The sequence below is a fragment of the Asterias amurensis genome, chromosome 3 (genome assembly GCF_032118995.1).
Source record: "Asterias amurensis chromosome 3, ASM3211899v1".
NCBI classification, from domain to species: domain Eukaryota; kingdom Metazoa; phylum Echinodermata; class Asteroidea; order Forcipulatida; family Asteriidae; genus Asterias; species Asterias amurensis.
This window is the reverse complement of record NC_092650.1, coordinates 22,580,659-22,598,016: the sequence shown is the minus strand read 5'-3', so window position 1 is coordinate 22,598,016 and position 17,358 is coordinate 22,580,659. Positions and strand designations below refer to the sequence as shown.

Genomic DNA, 17,358 nt, shown 5'->3' with positions numbered 1-17,358 from the left:
CAATTACCAATAGTGTCCACTGCCTTTAACAGCCAATTACAGTACGTACATGTACATGTAGGCACATCCTGACACCCATTACGAGCAAGGATTTGCCGAGAGGGGACCACCTAAAAATGGATTTTGTATTAAGGATATTAAAATTACATGTACGTGTGTGGGTGAGACTAATGCTCCCAGGGACCTTGGTTACCGGTGCAGACTTCTCACCATCATGGAAGGGTGCTCAAGAGGGAAGAAACGATGAGGATTGAATAAGGGGGACCCTGTGGTGAATAAAAAACACATTGTGGTTGGGGTTTTTTTTCTGTGTTTTTATTCTATCTCTCTGGGCTTTCTTGTTTGGAAATGATTGTTAGTGGATTGAGTTTGCACATAATGCCTCTTGCAGTTTGTCCAATTGTTTGAGGGGAAAGCATTTATGTGGGTGTTGGACTGTGGGACAGTCACAATAGAAAATATTATATATATTATATTCCATCCAATCATAAACCACTGTAAGCAAATGGGATTGCATTTTATTAACATCAAAGCAGGTCATTAACCCCTTAGGCTACTGTCGCAAATCCTTCAAAATCCTACACAGGAAGTTGTCTGTTTTTTAGAGGGTTTGGGACAAGCACGTAGGCACAAATAACTCATCACTGGGCTGTGCTATCAGTTTGCAGTCCAAACATTTGGGTGTTGGGTTACGATAGAGCAGAGGACATCATTGGAGGAATTTGGGAGGAGAATATCTATGAGCCAGAAGTAATAAGGGGTGATTCAACAATCTGTTGTACTTAATTTTAGCTCGATTAAAAAATCTGGATGATTTGTACAATATACAACGGAACAAATCAAAGTGAAAATATCACAACAAACTGGATGCATGCATCTTGTCCTAGTAATTCAGGAAATTACAACAGGCCTGGAGTTTCATCATTGAAAGTGCATGGCTGTTTACATTTTGCAAAAGCAGTTCCATTTGTAATATCTAAAAGTCAATGGGAGCTTTTTTTAAGGGGCACCAAGGCCAAGACAAGGGGCGACAGAGGCAATGGGCTCAGTGGCCTGGGCCCAATTTCATAAGAGCTGCTATTATGGGTGCATTCCTTTAGCTTCCCTGGGTCGACCCCGCGGTGCTCACTCGGGTGAGCCCCTGACAAGAGCTAATCGTACAATCACACTTGCCCTCTCATGGTGACAGCATGCACCTCAGGTCACCCCCAAGTGACCCACTCCACAAGCAGGGCACTGGGGGCTGACCCGGGTGAGCCTGTCAAAGCTATTCGAACGTACCGGGGCAGACCGGGGTCGACCAAGGGAAGCTAACTGAACGCACCCAGTCAGCCAAAAAAATTGTGGACACAACAATAAAAAAAATTGACTTTTATGCTGTTTGGAAGATGACTTTACAAGTCTATTTTCGAAACTGACTCAAAAGAAGTAAATTAAAATTCAAAGAATTAGAGTGGAAACTTCACACTTACCAGTTTTTTCTGGATGATATTTCTCTTTGGTCTTTTCACCGCGCTCATTATTCCTTAACTGGTCGGGTCGCTCACTCTTGTCACATAAGCCCAACCTAACTTCACTCTTTCACTGAAAGGATGGGGGGGGAATAACACAAGAGAAAACAGCGAATGAAAGCAAGTTAATAAAAAGTAGATAAACAAGAATCTTCCGTTCACTTTGGGAAAGTACTGTGCGTGTACATTACATTGTTTTGCAATGTGGCATTTCCTGCTTGTTATGAATATGATTAGGCCCAACTATACAACATTTCAGACAGCGTTCTAGCAAAGAGAAAGGTTGAAATAATTCAAGGAAATTATACTCTCTGGTTTTTTTCTGATATAATTTAGTTTGTTACGGCTCATGAGAGCACTTTCTATATTTTTATCAATAGACTGTAACTTGTGAGGGGATTTCCCCGATATATGAAACAATATCAACTGAAGTTGTTCCTATTACTTGGTTTTATTTCATTTAAAGCCAGTGGACACTATTGGTAATTGTCAAAGACTAGCCTTCACAGTTAGTGTATCTCAACCTATGCATAAAATAACAAACCTGTGAGAATTTGAGCTCAATCGGTCATCGAACTTGCGAGATAATAATGAAAGAAAAAACACCCTTGTCACACGAAGTTCTGTGCGTTTCGATGGTTGATTTCGAGACCTCAAATTCTAAACTTGAGGTCTTGAAATCAAATTCGTGGAAAATTACTTCTTTCTCAAAAACTATGGCACTTCAGAGGGAGCTGTTTCTCACAATGTTTTATACCATCAACCTCTCCCCATTACTCATCACCAAGAAAGGTTTTATGCTAATAATTATTTTGAGTAATTACCAATAGTGTCCACTGCCTTTAAAGGTTAGTTCCTCAGGAAAAGGAAATATCTTTGCACACTGTAAGGCACACTGTAAGTCCTGGCTTTGTCGAAGAGGATTTGAAAAATATGTACAAGGAACATGTGAAAACGTTCACCCCTTCCTGAGTTAGGTAGAAATATTTTTTTTAAATAATGTTAATGTTTTCTCGCAATGGTACGGGACCATTATACCCTGAACTGTGTCGCGGTGCCTGCAATGGAGGAGTCCAACCTGGGCTAAGTGCCTGCAAACTCTTTGGCCAGAAGCGGGCACCTGTCTTATAGTGTTGTTAACCCCCCCCCCCCCCCCCCCCCCCAAGCAATGCAGAACTGAAACAAGAGTGACTCTTCCGGGGAATCCGGACAATGATGCTCTTCTGCTGACTAAAGAACTGTGGGATAACTTTCCGTATGGCGCCACCACTTTTTCACTCATTTTTACAAAAAGGGATATATCAATCAGGTAAATTAGATACTATATTATTTTATTTCGAATGAAAAAGTGGTGGCGCCATACGGAAACTTTTCCGAATTGTGATTTTCATGGCTACTCGTTTGTTATTCAATCATGATCTTAGTGACCAAAATACCAAACCCAAATAAATTTATATTAAGCCCAATCAATGCTTTTTAGGCCTTTAGAAGTTTAATAAATTTGTAAAAAAAATATCAAATACAACCATTTCTTGAATCATTTATAGGTTTTACAAATTATAATCTTCTTTTCAGAAGCTTGGGAACAGTAGAAACTCAAAAAGACTAAGAGTTTCCGATTTTAACAGAACTATAGAATTAAAAAACGGTTGCTTTTACTCAATTTCAAAATTCTTTTCTTACACACACAGCAGTACGGGTTGTGATAAAAATAAATAAAAAACATTAATTTTGTGTCTTTGTTGTCCAATATTAACGGGCGGTTATTCCTAAAACAGAGATAGGCCTAGTGCACGTTTAAGCACTTCGGTGCAACAGCACCGCTGGCAATTTAGTGTCGTGCAGTAAAACTGCACCACTTTTTTTCTTCTTTTTACCGTGCCTGCCAACTGCTGCAGCAACATCAGGGCGGTACACGACCGTCCACTTACGGCAGCATTTAATCAGCAACAACGGGGCCTTTTAAAAATGGAGGAAGAAAAGAACTTACCTCTTTGGCAAACAAAAATCAAGTTAAAAAGTGAGGTTTCAACGTGTGCACCGGAGCCGATTTCTTCCAGACGATCTAAGCGTATAATCCCACTCATTCGATTTGGTCATTTTTGCTCGACTCAGAAACCTGTGCCGTTTGAAAAGAGAAATTCTACAACAAAGAGGTTCAGGCCGGCGCCATCTTACACATGTGCCATTGCTTCACTGTACAGAGCCGGCGGTACGCGTACATTGTGTGTACTGCTGTACGGTAATCCCGATCACTGACCACCAATGTGTGGTCGCGCGAAAATAAACGAGACCACAAAATTGCAACAGCGCCCTCACCACAAAGATGGCGGCTTCCAGTTTTGAACGTGCTGCCGTATTTTGTGGTGTTTTCATCCTTGTTTTGGTGCACTTTACAGGGGCTGTGGGGGAAGACAGTTTTCAAGAGGAGCTGTATTTTAAACCTCTTTCAAGTGGCCATGTTTATGGACATTTTCAGTTTACAACTACCTGGAATGTTAGCCTCAAAGATGAAAGTAAGTGAAGTAAAATTAAACTAAAATCACTAAATTCTAAATGTTTATAATACTTTTAGTAGGCCCTATTCTAAATTTGAACTGATTGTTGTAGATTTTTTTGCCCTTTTCTTTTGTATCTTGATTGACTTTTTATTCAATCATGTACATAATTAATGCACATGTAACTAGACTGATGTTGAAATAACAGTTCAATGTAATCGTATGAGGCTCAATCATGTCGACGGTGGACCACTTTTGACCAAACCCCCACCAGCCATCGTCCTGTCCTCGTGCCTCGATCCCAGGCATTGGTTCTTTACTGTATGTAGGCGCGAAGTTATTGGACGCTCGCGCTGTGACTGTGACATCACAAACGGCGCCTGCCCTCAATCCCAAAGTTACTACACGCTCGCGCTTTGACTGTGACGTCACAAACAACACATGCCCCCAAAACCCACGGGTAACCCGAAATTTTCCCCAGGACGCATCATTTTAGCAGGGTGCGGGCACCACTTGACGTGAAAACAAAATGGCGCCGCCCAAAACAACAATGGCGGCGCCAATGCGATTTGAGCCTTGGTAGTATAGATGTAATAATGTAAAATAAGTAAATAACGAAACATTGTGTATTGTCATTTGGAACAATAATCAATATGTCAGTTAATGTTCTGTTTTTTTACTTCAATTCTACAATTTCATTTGCTTCAGTTGGGTATATATGTGACACTTAATCTGTGTTTTCTTTTAGCTCTTTGTCTGTGATGTAAGCAAATTCAAATCTCGACTTCAGAAACACTGGTGGTACCATCCATTGAAATACAACCCATATTATTACCAATGTAACAGTTTTCCAATTCAAGTCAAGCGGGACAAAAAGCGTTTAAAAGCGTTTTTAAATCTATAAATTCAGGTTAAATCCAGGTAAATTAAAGCAATCGCACAACATTGGTAAACAGTATTATCCAAAGGCCCACACTTCGTTAGGAATAACAAACCTGTGAAAATTTAGGCTTAATCGGTCATCGGAGTCAGGAGAAAACAATGGCAAAACCCACCCTTGTTTCCACATGTTTCGCCGTGTCATGACATGTGTTTAAAATAAATCTGTTATTCTCGACATCGAGAATTGATAATTGTTTTAATGTTTTCTCGAAAAGTAAAGCACATTACCCTCTAGCTGTAAACCCTGTAAGTTATTTGTAACCCTGTGAACTTTTAATTTTTATTCTTTTTAGAAAGTGTCCAATGGCTTTAATCTTCCTTCTTATTTGTGTCTTTTCTGCACACATCACAGTGTCCCATTACAACCTGTTCCCCAAGACACTTGGTCAGGTGATCTCCAAGTACTCCGTTCAGGAGCTCCATCTGTCGTTAACACATGGCCTATGGAGACATGAGAAATGGGGATACCCTGTCAAGTCAGCTCCTCCTGGGGCACAACTCTGGGTGTGGTTTAAACCCTCAACTCCAAGGTAATGGCTGTAATAGTTAATCATAATTAAGAAACCTTAAAAGACACTGGAAACTGTTGGTAATTGTCAAAGACCAGTCTTCTCACTTGGTGTATCTCAATATTATAAGCAAAATAACAAACCTGTGAAAATTTGAACTCAATTGGTCGTCGAAGTTGGAAGATAATAACGAAAGAAAACACACCCTTGCCACTCGAAGTTGTGTGCTTTCAGATGCTTGATTTCGAGACCTCAGAATCTAAATCTGTGTTCACATGGAACAGTTTTTTTTACAAGTGTGTTGTCTCTTGTCTCTTGTTTTTTATTGATGATCTTCTCAGCTCGTACAATCCTCCTCGAAAACTCAGGTCTTATAATTCTAGCCTCCTTATTGAGCCCATTTCCAAACATTCATGGGGAGATCGATCTTTTTCACATGCTGCCCCTCGTCTATGGAACAAACTGCCTGCACTAGTAAAATCATCCGTTTCTTTGACCCAATTTAAAAAACAACTGAAAACACATCTCTTCAAACAGGCATTTGATTCAATGGTTTAATTATTGTTATTTTTGTTACCTTTTAGGATGGTTTTTCTTAAATATTGCATTTGTATTATTGTATTCTATACCACATGTTCTAGATTTCTCTCAACTTAGGTTTACATTTTAATTTTTGTTGTTGTTATTGTATATTAATTAATGCTATTGTATGTATTTTAGCGCCATGAGCACTTCTGTGGATTTGTGCGCTTTATAAGTTTTCATTATTATTATTATTATTATTTGTTGCTAGTGTGGATGAGGCTTGGAAAGGGTTGATCAACGCACTATCAGGATTATTCTGTGCTTCGCTCAACTTTGTTGATGACACTAACACCGCAAAGCCACAGTTCTCATTCAAGCCCAGTGGGGTGGCTTCAGGTAAGACATTTCAAAAGGTGGTCACGTTTTTGAGATATTGGCAACAATCTGGAAGAATAATCACTAATAGCATTACATAGTCTGAGAAGTAGCTGTTCTCAGATGCAATGTTTGGGGCGTAACAAGTTATGTCTTTTTATCTAAACCACATTACTTCCAAGTGAAATGTTTCTCAAAATGCATTATACTATCGTCAACTGCTGTCGGCTTCTAGCCAAAAGTTTTTTTTGCAATTAGTTGCAAGAGTGATTAACAAACGTATTTACTACTGTTTAAATTCTTGTTGACATGACAGAGTCCTACGCCAAGAACCCGGCCAACATGCGCTACGCTACACTCCCAAGAGAGATTGTGTGTACTGAGAACCTAACCCCATGGAAGAAACTTCTGCCTTGTGATTCAAAGGTAAGAGGGATGAGTCTTCCCTTCATCCTAGCCATTCCCTGTTCAGTCAAACCTGAGGTAGCACACATTGCTACTGTCGGGGTCAAAGTTAAAGGCAGTGGACACTATTGGTAATTGTCAAAGACTAGCCTTCATAGTTGATGTATCTCAACGTATGCATAAAATAACAAACCTGTGAAAATTTGAGCTCAATCGGTCATCGAGGTTGCGAGATAATAATGAAAGAAAAATAACCATGGTCACACGAAGTTGTGTGTGTGTAGGTGGTTGATTTGATTTTTTAAATCTGAGGTCTTGAAATCAAATTCGTGGAAAATTACTTCTTTCTCGAAAACTATGGCACTTCAGATGGAGCCGTTTCTCACAATGTTTTATACCATCAACCTCTCCCCATTACTCATCACCAAGAAAGGTTTTATGCCAACAATTTTTTGAGTAATTACCAATAGTGTCCACTGTCTTTAAAGTTGGTAAGCAGTGTATGAAACAGCTTATTCTACTGTGTCAGTAACAAATGTGTTCACACTTTTGTTGTAGGAACAAATTGCTCATTGGGCCATCAAATTTCCTGTTCTTTCTTTCAGCTCCCTTGGGAGTTTACAATTTGGGTAGCCAGGGCGCTCCAAAGGCTTTTTCAACCTCTACTCTCACACGTATCTATTTATAACCCTGGGTGAAGAGAAGCAAGAAATGGGGAGAGGTTGATGGTATAAAACATTTAGAGAAATGGCTCCCTCTGAAGTGCCATAGTTTTGGAGAAAGAAGTAATTTTCCACGAATTTGATTTCGTTGAGGTCTCGAAATCAACCATCTAAATGCACACAACTTTGTGTGACAAGAGTGTTTTTTCTTTCATTATTATCTCGCAAGTTCGTTGACCGATTGAGCTCAAATGTTCACATGTTTGTTATTTTATGCATATGTTAAAATACACCTACTAGGAAGGCTAGTTTCTGACAATTACCAATAGTGTACACTGCCTTTAACTGTGACTGCTCAAAATTAGCCATAGGCCACTTGCCTGAGGCCAGTGATTTTGGCCTAGTACCTTGAAACAGACAAGTCCAGTGGTCTTGTGTTTCCTGAAATTCATAGAAATGGGAGTTTGTAGAACATTCTACTATTTAAAGTTTTGTAGAACCTTGTTGTTCAACAAAAATGTTGTTAAAGAGTTTTGTTTATGTTTTGTTTTCATTCGTAATATTAGGCCGGCCTGTCCACCCTCTTCCATGCGGGCAATCTCTACAATGCCAACTACCACTCCCTAGCAGTCGACCTCCGACCTGTATGTGATGATTACCCAGCATGCACTAGGACTGCCCTAGAGCTCAGCCAATCCCTGGCAGCCGTGTTCAACCCACCGGCGGGCAACAACGGCAGGCAGGACTGGACGCTCCGAAGTTTATTCGAGCGCCCTCTGAGTAACACGTGCCCCATGGCAGACGCTAGCAAGGTCTACGTGGATATTACTGATAAGGATGTAAGTTCTTGGTTGTCTGGAGACTGCCCAAAACTATACAAAGCAAAACTGGTTTTCAAATGACCTGGACCCAATTTCGTAAAGCTTATTAATTTGGTTTTTACCCATTCATAACGCTTAGCAAATTATTGGGTTACGCATGAACTGACCGGGGTACCAGTCACAGCAGTAGTAACTGTATGGTATTCTGGCTGGTAATCTATTTTTTTGTGCTAAGCAAGTTTTGGTGCCACCATTTTGAAAAGTCATCATGTTCTGTGAGACCTTTTGTTTTTGTACACGGTTCAGTTGCAGGGACGGGTTGTTCAAAATCCATATGGAGTTTTAAAAAGGCAGTTCTTGTTCAATATTGTTTCAGGATTCTAACAGCTGGTTGCTGACTCCAGACTACGCAACAGTTACGAACAGCAGAGGGCGCTCTTACGCCGTTTACGATTTGAAGTCCCTCACCAAGGAGCACAGAATCAATGTTGCTATGAAGTGGACTGATGACGTGCAATATTGTAAGTTACTGTACTGCAGTTTGGCCAAGAATAATTTTTGCAAATATTTTAAGGCTCATAATTCCACAAATGTCGCGGAAGAGCAGTCTTGTGCACCGGATTCAAGTTTTGGTGTTGTCATGAGTGAAGCTTGGGTCTTTCTCAAACCCCGGCTTGGGCTCCATCTTTGTTGGCTTGTGCTTCGCGTGCTGCCTTTGCAGTGGAAACGCAGTAAGTATGTATGAACTGGCTTCAGGACTATAGACGATGTGACCTCTGACGTCACTCGAAAATCATAACATAGCATACCGTCGGGCAAAACCTTTGTGTTTTGGCAGCCACGCATGTTTTTGCCCGGATAAACATGACGTGTACAATGTTTTGTCAACAGAGGGCGGTTGATTGTCACATCGTCGATGAGCCATGGGCGGTCACATCGTCTTTGGAGCAGCGAGTTTTTTTTATGCGTTGGTGGCTCGTACATCAGAGGGCACATAGAGCCGGAGCCCAAACTGAGGTTGAGAAATGCCGTAAAGACAGTGATCACTATTGGTAATTGTCAAAGACTAGTCTGCACAGTTGGTGTATCTCAACATATGCATAAAATAAGAAAACCTGTGAAAATTTGACCTCAATCGGTCGTCGAAGTTGCGAGATAATAATGAAAGAAAAAAACACCCTTGTCACACAAAGTTGGGTGCTTTGTGATGCTTGATTTCGAGACCTCGAATTCGTGGAATATTACTTCTTTCTCAAAAACTACGTCACTTCAGAGGGAGCTGTTACAATGTTTCATACTATCAACCTCTCCCCATTACTCGTAATCAAGAAAGGTTTTATTATGATAATTATTTTGAGTAATTACCAATAGTGTCCACTGCCGTTCCCGACAAATGATTTCTAATTTCTGATCCTTTGTTTTTTTTGCCAGCTCCAATTCAACCTCCTCATCTTCAGGTCCATCGTTTCCTCTCCGGTTACGGTCAAGAGAGAGGTGGTATCAAGTGTCAATTACTCAACAATCATCCAACGGAATCGCTGCGAGTGGTCTACATGGAGAAAGTGCCTTGGTTCATCAGGTTGTACCTTCATACGCTCAAAGTGGAAAACAATGTCCGGTTCATCAGACCAGGTATGCTGGGTTAAGCCTGGTTCATACTTGCGAATGCGAATGCAAAGCGAATGTTGACTTTACAAATTCGCAATGAACAATTCGCAGCAGTTGAGTTCGCAGCAGTTGATTCCCTTGCGAGTAATCGCTGCAAAAGGAGGGTGTGACGTCAAATTCACGTCAAGTTCGCTTCGCATTCGCAGGAAGTATGAACCAGGCTTTAGACAGTAGAGACGCTTTGCAACTGTTCAGATACAGATACAGATTTCGATAACCGTATCCGTTCTCAATGTGCATACAGAACACAGAAGTTCAGTTACGAGTCACGTGAACACACATAGTGTTGACGTACCTGAATCCTGTATCAATCTTCATTGTTAAGCAAAGTTATCGTTTCATAATACAGCTCACTATGGTAATATTGACAACTCAATTTTAGATTAATCCTAGTGTTTTTGTGAACTTGACCCCCTTTCAAAGAAAAATTGACAAAATCGAAAAGACCACCAACATTGGGTGCTTTTGATTAATAGCTTCTACAGATCGACCCAAGTCTGACCCCATCGTGTTCAAGTAGCCTTGGCGATATTGATGTGGCGCACCAAAGTCAGACCGCAGACAGTAGAGAGGTTTCTCAAGCGTTTAGATACGGATACAGATTCTATAAACTTATCCAGTCTCAAAGTGCATACAAAACGCGGAAGTCACAGTAAAGCCGGTTCATACTTCCTGCGAATGCGAATGTGAAGCGAATCTTGACGTCACAAATTCCCAACGAACAATTCGCAGCAGTTGAACTCTGCTTTACTCCCTGCGAAAGGAGGGTGTGACGTCAAATTCAAGTCAAATTTGCTTCGCATTCGCGTTCGCATGAAGTATGAACTGGGCTTTAGATGTCACGTGAACACACAAAGAGTGGTATTTTTTTTCACAGGACTCTGGGAAAGTACTGAGTATACAGTGCTAACACACATCAGTGTATGGGTAAAACAAAAACCGAAATTAATCCCGGAGGCTAATTGAACATCTATTACACAAGGAGTTGATATATTCGTATCAGTATCTGTATCTGTAGCCTTGCTAAACATCTCTTTTAATATACAGTCAAGTGTAAAAATTTATCTTAAAGCCATTGGACACTTTCGGTAAACAGTATTGTCCAAGGCCCACACTTCTTGTACCACAACTTATATATAAAATAACAAACCTGTGAAAATTTAGGCTCAATCTATAATCGGAATCGAGAGAAAATAACGGCGATGTCTCAAAAAAGCATGCCACCTGAAATGAAGTTTTCACAGGTCATTTTGTTGTATAAATTATATATGATGAAAACAATCAAATGGTTCCATAGAGGAACACTTTCTCTCTAAAGAATAACATAATGTTCAAATGACGGGGATAATTATCTTCATGTGCCATGAGCATAAAAATTGGCAGATACCAATCGGTAAATGTTCATTGATATTATGAATCAATTGTGTGTTACAGAGAAGCAGTTGTATACTCCTGGGAACGACCGCTCCAACCCCTACCTCTTAGAGCTTGTCCTAACCCTTCCTCCTAAATCAGTCACGATGCTCAGTATACAGTTTGACAAAGCATTCTTAAAGTGGACCGAGTACCCGCCCGACGCAAATATTGGCTTCCATATCAGGTGAGAATTTGTGAAATAGAAAAATTGTCAATGCGATGTGTAATTTTAGCTCATGACTAAGTGGTTTAGAGCATTGAACTCAAGTTCTGGTCATCGAAATTTTGTGCTTAAGCAGCTTAATGAAATTGGGCCCTGGTCATTACACTTGTGTCCTTGAGCAAGCTGCTTCACTATTATTGCTTCTCTTCACCCAGGGTTATAAATAGGTACGTGTGGGAGTAGAGGTTGAAAAAGCCTTTGGAGCACCCTGGCTACCCAAGTTGTAAACTCCCAAGGGAGCTGAAAGAAAGAACAGGAAATTTGATGGCCCAATGAGCAATTTGTTCCTACAACAAAAGTGTGAACACATTTGTTACTGATGATAGGCAGTTGACACTATTGGTAATTACTTAAAATAATTATTAGCATAAAACCTTACTTGGTGAGGAGTAATGGGGAGAGGTTGATACTAAACAAAACTGTGAGAAACGGCGCCATCTGAAGTGCCATAGTTTTCGAGAAAGAAGTAATTTTCCACAGATTTGATTTCAAGACCTCAAGGTTAGAACTTGAGGTCTCGAAATCAAACAGAACATTTTTTCTTTCACTATTATCTCGCAAGTTCGATGATCGATTGAGCTCAAATTTTGTACAGGTTTGTTATTTTATGCATATGTTGAGATACACCAACTGTGAAGGCTAGTCTTTGATGATTAGCTATAGTGTCCACTGCCTTTAAGGACCTATGGTGTCAATGTTTAAAAAAAGTTAGTGGCCTGATGTTTGGTCCCTAGCAGAGGAGAACTTTCCATGGCTAGAAAATAATGCGGAGTGTTTTTAACTGGCAAAGGTCAATTAGATTCAATAAGACTGGACTTCATAAAAACAATCTTGACTCTAAAGCCCGGTTCATACTTCCTGCGAATGCGAAGGGAATGTTGACGTCACAAAATTCGCAACGAATATTAGCAGCAGTTCAGCTCTGCTTAAAGCCATTATACACTTTCGGTAAACAGTATTGTCCAAGTCCCACACTTCGTGTATCACAACTTATATATAAAATAACAATCCTGTGGAAATTTAGGCTCAATCGGACATCGGAGTCGGGAGAAAATAACGGGAAAACCCACTCCTGTTTTCGCGCAATTCGCCGTGTCATGACATGTGTTTATAACAACTCCGTAATTCTCGTTAACGAGAATTTATATTGTTTTACCGTTTTCTCAAAAAGTAAAGCATTTCATGGACTAATATTTCAAAAGAAGTCTTTCACCATTACCTTCTGTAAACCCTGTAAATTATTTGTAAATCTGTGAACTTTTTTTTTTTTTTCTGTACCGAAAGGGTCCAATGGCTTTAACTCACTTGCGTATACTGCTGCGAGAGGATAGTTGTGACGTCAAAATCACGTAAAAATTCACTTCGCATTTGCAGGAAGTTTTAATCAGGCTTTACGCAGACAGTATTTGCTTTTATTATAAGAAAGTATTCCAACACACAAGGAAATTGTATAATCGTATTTATAACGCACCTTTTGCCAAGGCATACAAAGCGCCAGGTATTTTTACTGTAAGGAGAGTGGGACAAAGTTTATAATATGAGACCTAATCCTAAGCACCATGTAATGGTTTACAAGGTGCTGTGGTGCAATATGCTGCCAATCCAGCCAGGAACACCGGGGCGAACCCCTTCTCTTTTCGATAAGTGCACTAGTATAGGTTCTTTTACATACATTTACACAACACAAGTGGTGTATCTCAACATATGCGTAAAATAACAAACCTGTGAAAATTTGAGCTTGATTAGTTGTGGAAGTAGCAGGATAATAATGAAAGAAAAAACACCCTTGTCACACAAAGTTGTGTGCTTTCAGATGCTTGATCGCGAGACCTCAAATTCTAAATCTGAGGTCTCAAAACCAAATTCGTGGAAAATAACTTCGTTCTCGAAAACTTACATTAGCCGTTTCTCACCATGTTTTATGATATCATCATCTCCCCATTACTCGCTACCAAGTAAGGTTTTATGCTAATAATTATTTTTAGTAATTACCACACGTGTGTCCAAGTGTCACGGCTGGGGATTCGAACCCACACTCAGCTGATCAGAAACACCAGAGTTTGAATTCGGTGCTCTAAACCGCTCGGCCACGACACTTCCACAGAATAAGAGAAAGTATTCCAACACACAAGGGGAAAATGTTTCTGTAAAGTTGATATTGTTGCTTTTTGTTTGTACGCAGCTCTGCTGTTGTGTCTGCTTTTATGCCATCCTATAATAACATCACATCAACAGAACCTCACAGTGCCACAATGATCACCAGGTTTGTACTCGTTATACTTTATCATTGATTTGCATGATGGGGACCTGAGCCAAATTTGCTGGAGCTCTCTTCAGCAGAAATGGTTTGTTTAATCATTCCATCGTCACAGAAGTACGCAGATAACCAATGCATGTGACATAGTAGTTTCAGTTTGGATGGTAAACTTCTTTTGATAACCAATATTATTTCTGCTTAGATTTTTTTTCTTTTTTTTTGGGGGGGGGGGTTGAAGAATCTCTATGCAAAAAACTATGTTTATCAGAAATGGGGCAGCCGAAATTCACTGGTCTTATGTACCATTGTTGGGGATTGGTTTTCTGCTGAGGGTTGTCAGAACTTGGGTTTGTAGAGCAGTAACCTTATTAACTATCCAGTCCTGGAATTACATGCAGGCCACAGAGACCATTGCCTCCATTGCCCCTGGTCTTGGCCTTGGTGCCCTTCAAAAGTTTCTCACTGACTTTAAGATTTTCCAATGGAAGTGCCATTTGCTAAATGAAAATGACTTTGTCCTTTCAACATGCTCGAAGATAAAATTCCAGTCCTAACTATCCATGAAACCTTTCCTTTTCTTCCAGCGGTATAGGGTTGTCAGTTTATAGGGTTGTCAGAACATAGGGGTGGCGGAATATAGACAGCCAGGATATTTTTTTTCCCATTTTAGTCTGATTTCCGATTCCTTTAGGCCCTTGGACAAATTATAAAAATTGTGATTAAATAGTCTGAAAATTCTATTAAAACCGACATCATGTGTACATGTAGGTCAGCCTTTATCCTCTATAATATGACTATTTTTTTTCCTAATTGCCAAGTATTATCCCTGATATATAGCAGTCACTGAATTAACTATCCATGAATCCCTTTGTTTTCTTCCAGCGTTGCAGACCCAAGCCCAGGCAGGGCATTCTTGCGTGTGTACACAGAGCCACTTCTGATCCAGCTCCCCGTACCAGACTTCAGCATGCCCTACAATGTCATCTGCCTCACCTGTACTGTAGTGGCCATCGGATTCGGGTCTCTGCACAATCTCACCACCAGGCGCTTTGTTTTCTTGCCCAATAAGGCGAGTGGGGGCATCAAGGCCAAAGTTCTCAAATTTCTGGGGCTGAGTCGAAAGAAGGAGACCCCTGATGAGGATTTAGCAGTTGATGACCCAGCCAGGGTTGAGGATGTAACGGACTCTAAAACAACTAAAAGCTGATGTTGCCTATTTTGGGCTTGAATCTCAAGAACATTTCTACTTTTACCTTTAAAGGGAAGGTACACACAGTTAGTAGTCACTCTTAAAATGAATCGCAATAAAACTAATTGGAAGCCTACCAAGTTTTTGACTCCCATAAATGGCCGACCGTGTTAGTTTGCAAAGGAAAAAGAAAACCATGCAATTTTGAGGCAAATTTGTGTGGATCATTGTGTTCTACTTTTAAAACATCTTTCTAACCATATGCATTTTATATACAACAGTTACAAACGCTTTTCAAAGACCAACTTGTCCGATCCAAGGCAACGTGTTCCTTTAGGGAAGGTACACATTTGGCAATTACTCGAAACAAATATTTACTTAAAAATTGACTAGGTTATGAGCATTGGAGAGCTGTTGATAGTATAAAACGTTGTAAAGAAACAACTACCTCTGCAGTAATGTAGTTTTTGAGAAAGAGGTATAGTTCTCACTAGTAGCTAGTCTTTTATTCCTATCTGAAATCACACATATTTGTTCAACAAAGGTGTTTTTTCTTGCATCTTTTTCTCGCATCTTCGATGACCGATTGAGCCCAATTTTTCACAGGCTTGTTATTTTATGCGTATTATGGGATACACCAAGTGAGAACACTAGTCTTTGACAATTACCAAACGTGTACAGTGTCTTTAAGACTTTAAACATACAATTTTCATTCAAACACACCGTACGGTGTAATGTTTGTGTAGATCCATGCTTGGTTGTATCTTGTTTGCAATTGGATGATTTAAGGTTGTACATTTTTTATACTCTGGACTTTATATGTTTATATTGCATATCCTTTTTATGGTCAAATCAATTAAAGGTTAATTCATAAATACCTCAGACAGTTTCGCTATTCCTATTGGTGGAGAGCGCGTCACATGGGTGTGTATAAACCTTTGTTTATGACTAGTAAAAAGTGTTGAAACATGGGCGTGACATGCAAGTTTCTTCATTCCTATTGGTCGAGAGCATCGGCTGAAACAGTTGTGCCACATCACGCGATACTCGCGACGTGCACAGCATTCCCTTATAAAGAGTTATTTACCCGAGGGCCTTACCATTTCATAGCTTGAGGGTTGTTGTGTTGAAAGAAATCATCAGACAATTATAATTTTTGCGTTTATTTATACTTTTTGACCAAAAAGTGTTGACTTTTTTGACCAAAAAGGTATTTATGAATGGGATTCAAAGTGTGTTGAATCGGTTTTCAACTAGTGGTTTAATCCCAACAAGGCCTGGTTCTTGATAATTTTCCCCTTTTTACAACACATTGATTACCTTATTAAAACATGTGAAATATGCACGAGTATCCTTAATTTTAGTAACTGTTAATGTAAATACTTAAATCAATAAAAAAGAAAGCAATTCAAAAGTAAAACATTAAAAGCTCTTTTGATATGTGTATGTTTGATTAACTCCTTGAAATTTGTATTGACCAATTTCAATCATTTTCTTTTGATATAATTTATAGTTTATGATAATAGATTTTCTACTTGATACAAAAACACCCAAACAAACCAAGCTGTCCCCATTGTTTATTATGCTGTCAGTTTAATAATGTCAATTATGATAAACAAAATTAATCATGTTTGATCCAGTGTACCAATTTCATTTACCAGAACAGTAACTATGAACCACTGAAAACACATACTTTCAATTTCATAAAAAGTGTGTTATTTTTGCATGGAGGTAGAGGGTGCGTTCGTTTAGCTTCCCTGGGTCGACCCCGGTGTGTGGCGGTTTTTTTTTCTGGGACGAACGTGGGTTTAATATCTGCACACGCTCGTCCTGGAAAAAAAACCGTCACACACAGGGGTCGACCCAGGGAAGCTAAACGAACGCACCCACTATTTTAGTTGGGTATTTTTTTGTTTTATTCCATTGTTTTATGATGGGGGTGTCTCAAGTTATTCACGATTTTACCAGGAAATTGTCAAACATTAAACAGGTCCGTATTTATACATGACTGAAATGTAAGACTTACAAATTATATATTGCTCTAATCGCTTTACCACTTTCAGAAAATCTACTGTTTTTGTATCTCCACGTTGTATTATCCCCCACTGCATTGAATGGACTGTTCCGGTCAAACACGTGGGTACTCGATCAGGGTACAATAATGATCACTGTTGTTTTGTAATCTGAGACTTTTATATGGCACGCCTAATGCTAATAAACAGGATGAGAACGTTTACCTAGCCTGCAGAGTGCACGCTGCCCTTTTGTAAGCCGTATCTTTTTGTAGCTCCATATTGGGTTACGTGAATTTTAATAACCAAATAAGCAAGCAAAATACTTCTCTTCATTTGTGTTCT

The 17,358-nt window shown here is 39.6% G+C and overlaps 2 protein-coding genes across 2 annotated transcripts in view; one reads left to right on the top strand and one right to left on the bottom strand.

The window, feature by feature from the left end:
• Nucleotides 1-3,743, bottom strand: part of LOC139935139 (uncharacterized) — a 77,564-nt gene extending 73,821 nt beyond the window's left edge. Inside the window, exons 1-2 of the mRNA XM_071929613.1 lie at nucleotides 3,502-3,743; nucleotides 1,473-1,584 (exon numbers count right to left, since the gene is read on the bottom strand). Of these exons, the coding sequence (XP_071785714.1) occupies nucleotides 1,473-1,520 (48 nt within the window). The 5' untranslated portion in view covers nucleotides 1,521-1,584; nucleotides 3,502-3,743. The remainder of the gene's footprint in view (nucleotides 1-1,472; nucleotides 1,585-3,501) is intronic.
• A 94-nt stretch (nucleotides 3,744-3,837) lies between these two features.
• LOC139935225 (GPI transamidase component PIG-T-like) lies at nucleotides 3,838-16,764 on the top strand. Its single transcript, XM_071929724.1, has 10 exons — nucleotides 3,838-4,027; nucleotides 5,304-5,481; nucleotides 6,254-6,381; nucleotides 6,677-6,786; nucleotides 7,994-8,266; nucleotides 8,625-8,769; nucleotides 9,680-9,880; nucleotides 11,351-11,516; nucleotides 13,738-13,818; nucleotides 14,695-16,764. Exons 1-10 carry the CDS (start codon nucleotides 3,838-3,840, stop codon nucleotides 15,017-15,019), a joined length of 1,797 nt encoding a protein of 598 aa, XP_071785825.1. The 3' UTR covers nucleotides 15,020-16,764.
• Nucleotides 16,765-17,358: the final 594 nt, after the last annotated feature.